General features: G+C 45.1%; 1 protein-coding gene across 1 annotated transcript in view; it reads right to left on the bottom strand.

Moving 5' to 3' along the window:
• Positions 1 to 2,705, bottom strand: part of lamb2 (laminin, beta 2 (laminin S)) — a 141,876-nt gene extending 139,171 nt beyond the window's left edge. The window contains exon 1 of the mRNA XM_048606656.1: positions 2,389 to 2,705. Within this exon, the coding sequence (XP_048462613.1) occupies positions 2,389 to 2,416 (28 nt within the window). The 5' untranslated portion in view covers positions 2,417 to 2,705. The remainder of the gene's footprint in view (positions 1 to 2,388) is intronic.
• Between the last annotated feature and the right edge of the window lie 2,072 nt (positions 2,706 to 4,777).

The raw sequence follows: 4,777 nt of genomic DNA on the forward strand, positions 1-4,777 counted from the left end.
CCACCAGTACTGTGCTCCAGTGTTATACAGTGACAGACCTGTCCCCACCAGTGCTGTCCCCCCGTGTTATACAGTGACACACCTTTCCCCATTGGTACTGTACCCCAGTGTTATACAGTCACACACCTGTCCCCACCAGTACTGTACCCCAGTGTTATACATGGACAGACCTGTCCCCACCAGTACTGTACCCCAGTGTTATACAGTGACAGACCTGTCCCCACCAGTACTGTACCCCAGTGTTATACAGTGACAGACCTGTCCCCACCAGGACTGTACCCCAGTGTTATACAGTGACAGACCTGTCCCCACCGGTACTGTACCCCAGTGTTATACAGTGACAGACCTGTCCCCACCAGTGCTGTACCCCAGTGTTATGCAGTGACAGACCTGTCCCCACCAGTGCTGTCCCTCAGTGTTATACAGTGACACACCTTTCCCCATCGGTACTGTACCCCAGTGTTATACAGTCACACACTTGTCCCCTCCAGTGCTGTACTCCAATATTATTCAGGGGCAAACAAATGCATAACTGCACATTATCAGGACAGATAATCATAGTGTAATCATAGGCAAATTTGAACACAGCAAACACTCATCCTGGGCTGGCGCAGAGATATTACTAAAGGAGCTGTTCTCCCCTAATTTGTCTGCTTGCCCCCATTCAGCAATCAGTACAGTTCTGTCTGGATATGGTGCCAAACTGTAAGAGCTGTCTCACAGACTAGTCAAGCAACAGCCTGATACAGTCATACGCACGGAATCATACCTTACAGACAATGTTCCAGACACCACCATCACCATCCCTGGATATGTCCTGTCCCACCGGCAGGACAGACCCAGCAGAGGGGGCGGCACAGTGGGATGCAGTTGGGAGGGGGTTACTCTCGGACTCCTCAACATTGACTCCAGACCCCAAGAAGTCTCATGGCTTCAGGTTAAACACGGACAAGGAAACCTCCTGCTGATTACCACCTACCGTCCTCCCTCAGCTGATCAATCAGTACTTCTCCATGTTGAACAACACTTAGAGGAAGCACTGAGGGAGGTGAGTGCACAGGATGTATTCTGCGTGGGGGATTTCAGTGGTCACCACTAAAAGTGGTTTAGTAGGCCCTTCAAATTTCCCTGAAGGACATAACAATCAGATTGAGAGAAGCAATGGAAGTGAATAGCACTTTTGTGAAAGGTCAGTGAGGATGTAAGAGAGGGGATCAGTGAGGGCATCATGATATATATGGAGCTCCGAAAGAAGCTTGATAATGTTATATAACAGCCTTGCCAGTAAAGGTGAAGTTAAAGGATCAGTGGCTGCCTGAATATGAAATTGGTTTCTAACGTGAATGAGTAGAGTATACTGCAAAGGCATTGATCCTGTCAGCATCCTGACAATAGTATTATGGACGAGAGATCTCAACCTATCAGTTGTGCTCCTGTGCATGCTTTTCCAGTCCTGCTACAACCCTGGCACTTATGCAACAATGTAGCAGCTCGGTCAAGGGGGTGGTGTTCCCATGTATCTGCTGCCCTTCTCCTTCTAGATGGAAGTGGTCATGGGTTTGGAAGGTGCTGTCTGAGGATCTTTGGTGAGTTTCTGCAGTGCATCGTGTAGATAGTACACACTGCTGCTATTGAGCATTGGGGGTGGAGGGAGTGGGATGTTTGTGGATGTGGTACCAATCAAGCGGTTGCTTTGTCCTGGATGGTATTGGAGCTGCACCCTTCCAGGACTGAAGGGAAAATATATGTCAAGTTTGAATCTTCAGTTGACACAAACGCTTGCATGACCTCAGAGGAAGGGAGTATTTGAGAAGTCTGAGAGAAAAAGTCATGACATTTGGAAAAAGTCATCAGGGAATTCACTGTTAGCTGGTATTCCAGAGATGAATTCGTTCGGGAGACAAGGGAAGAGGATCTCTAGGCTAAACTGGGTGGTTTAAGTTTGGAAATCTGATGTTGCGTCCACTTATTTCTATATTAGGAATTAGGAATTGAATCTGTGTGTGTATCTTTTTATGTACTTAGGCTTGGAACGTGTGCAACACTGACAAAGCAGTGAAGGTTCCCAGTGTAGCACTGAAGATAACTTAAACAGAACAGGCTGCATTAGGGAGGGAGGTACTTACTTGGGATATGTACTGCTCTGGTTTGCAACTCGGCTACTTTCTTAAAAAAAAACTCATTTAAAATGCTGCCTGCAAATAAACAACCAAAATGACGGAAGTCAATTTTACTCCAAATCCTACCCTATTGGTATTAGAAGTCCTGGTCACAACACAACAAAACCCCACATTATCTAAATGTGGAAGGACTGTACAGCTCCTGGCGTTTCGAGCGAAACTTGTTTTCCAAGGCATTTGCAATTAAATGTTTTCATTGATTACTCACCGCAGAGTGTGAGGAGTAGGAAGTTCATGGTACCAACTTGCAGGCTCTCGATGGGTACGGTTATAGACAGCTCCAGCTCCCAGGGCCGGGATCGCAGCTCCGGCTGTTTGCAAACTTTCTGCGGGAAGTTGCGATCGGAAACAGCGGCTCTCACAGGATGGGGTTCCTCGGGAAGCACCTGTCAGATCGTTCAATCCAAACTGTTGTTTCTCACCCCCCAGGGCTGGAACTGACAACACTCCGAAACCAATCACTAACTGAGCTCAGTACCCCTTCACTCAGACCCTCCCAACACTCACTCCCATTTCAGCAGCCGAGATATTTCAAACCGAGAGATGGAAAAAACCGCAATGGATCAGAGCTGGGATCGGAGTGAGATACGGAACTTGGAGCCGGGGATGGGGGGAAGTGGAGTCGGAGTGAGTCTGGGAGTTAGGGCTGGAGTGAGTCTGGGAGTTAGAGCTGGAGTGAGTCAGTGTATTATCAGTATCAATGTATTAGTAACAAAATGCCAGTGGATAAAATAATGGGAATTAAAGTTAAATGTGTTTTTCCACCCCAGGATATTAAACTAAATCAGTGAGGAAATTGCAACGATTATACATCATTTTCTTTCAAAGCTTTCTAGATTGTGCCAATGCACTAGAGAAGTGTAAATGTTACTCGGTTACTAATGTTGGGAAAGACAGAGAAACAGGGAACAAGTGATCACAGATCTCTCAGCTGAACATCAATCATGGACAACCTACTACAAACTAACAATAGTGAGAAAGGGCTAAAAATTGGCTGGATCCCAATCCCAATCCCAATGTTGGCCTTAATTCCCAGGATGTGGTCAGGACAAGGAAATGGCCAAGCTGGGATATTAGGTTACATCTTCCCAGGGACAGCTAATCAAGAAACTGTGTTTAGGAGCTTCATCCATTTAAGGATGATGAGCAGACTGGGGGGCCCACAGCAGTGGCAGAGCCAGCAGGAGAGATAAGCATTCCAAAGTCAGACAGGTGAGCACCAGAGCACATCCACATCTCTAAGGCTTCCTGTCGTGTCAGGTAGAAGGGTCCCATAGCTGGTAAGGCCATTTGCCCCAGTCAGGGGGGAACCTGACATTGAAATACTTGGCGAAACCCCTCATGGAATCAATGCTGAAAACCAAGCACTAGGTAAAAGAATCCAATTGCATTACAACACAGGAGGAGCCTCTTTAGAACATTCCAGTCTGTTCCATTCCTACATTGTATCCCTGGATCTCTGCAAGTTCCTTTGCTTCAAGTCTTCATCCAATTTTGTTCTGAAAGGCCCAATAGTCTCCATTTACACCTCCCATGTGGATGAGTTCTATGTTACTAACACCCACTGCATAGAAATGCTCTTCCTCACATCCGTATCCACCCCTCCCCCCACTGCTTTCTTGCTCAAAATCCAGATCTGTGTCCCCCCAGTCCTTGTACCATTAGTGAATGGAAACAGTTCACCTTTGCCTGTCTCATACAAGCTTGTCATAATTTTGCATACCTTGATCTAATCTCCACTCAATCTCCAAAGATATAGCACCAGAGAGAGGGAGGTTCAGACATTCAACTTCAAATAGTTGTCAGCTTTCAACCCAAGGCCATGCTGTTAGGATCAAACATTATCTCATAACGCATTCAGGTAATCTGCTGGAAATCAAGCCCCACTGCTCCCGGGATCATCAGCAATGGGAAAATGTGATTAAATCACCAAATTATCAAATCTCAACTAACTGCCTCATTCAGGTTAAACGAGTATGTACAGTAGGTTTTTCATTAAAACAAAAATCACTACATACTGCAAACAAGCTATTTTTAACCAATGGCAAGAAAGAAACAGGAGTTGCTGAGTTATAATCCCCTAACTTAAACCCTACTCCTTTTTAGAATTCCCACACACATACACAAACTAAAATACATAGAGACAAGCTAAGACACAAATATTATCAGTGGGGAAGGAACAATAAGTCAGAGAAGCACAGTTCTGGCACCAGTACAGATCACAGTAGTTTCCTTTCGACTTTCTTCCAATTTGTTGCTAATGATACGAGGTTGTGAATACTCCAATTCCCAATCTTGCACTCACTGGTTGAAGATCTGTCCTTTCAGTATCCTTGAAGGCTTTTCTTTCTCTCCTTTTCCCTTTTACAACAAAATTTACAAACAGAGCAGTTTACAGGGAGAAGATGAGTGAGAACAGCTACCAGCGGATTTCCTGTTATTTCTCCACACACGAGAGAGACAGAGAGAGATATTAAGGTGCTTTCTAAAAAATGGGAAAAGATATTGCTTTAAGCCAATGAAACTATGGAAGAAAATGTGGCCTTTTTAAAGACAAGTTACTGGAATTAATTGTGAAATATATCTACAATGTTGCC

Source organism: Rhincodon typus, chromosome 16, assembly GCF_021869965.1.
Source record: "Rhincodon typus isolate 14 chromosome 16, sRhiTyp1.1, whole genome shotgun sequence".
Taxonomy (NCBI): domain Eukaryota; kingdom Metazoa; phylum Chordata; class Chondrichthyes; order Orectolobiformes; family Rhincodontidae; genus Rhincodon; species Rhincodon typus.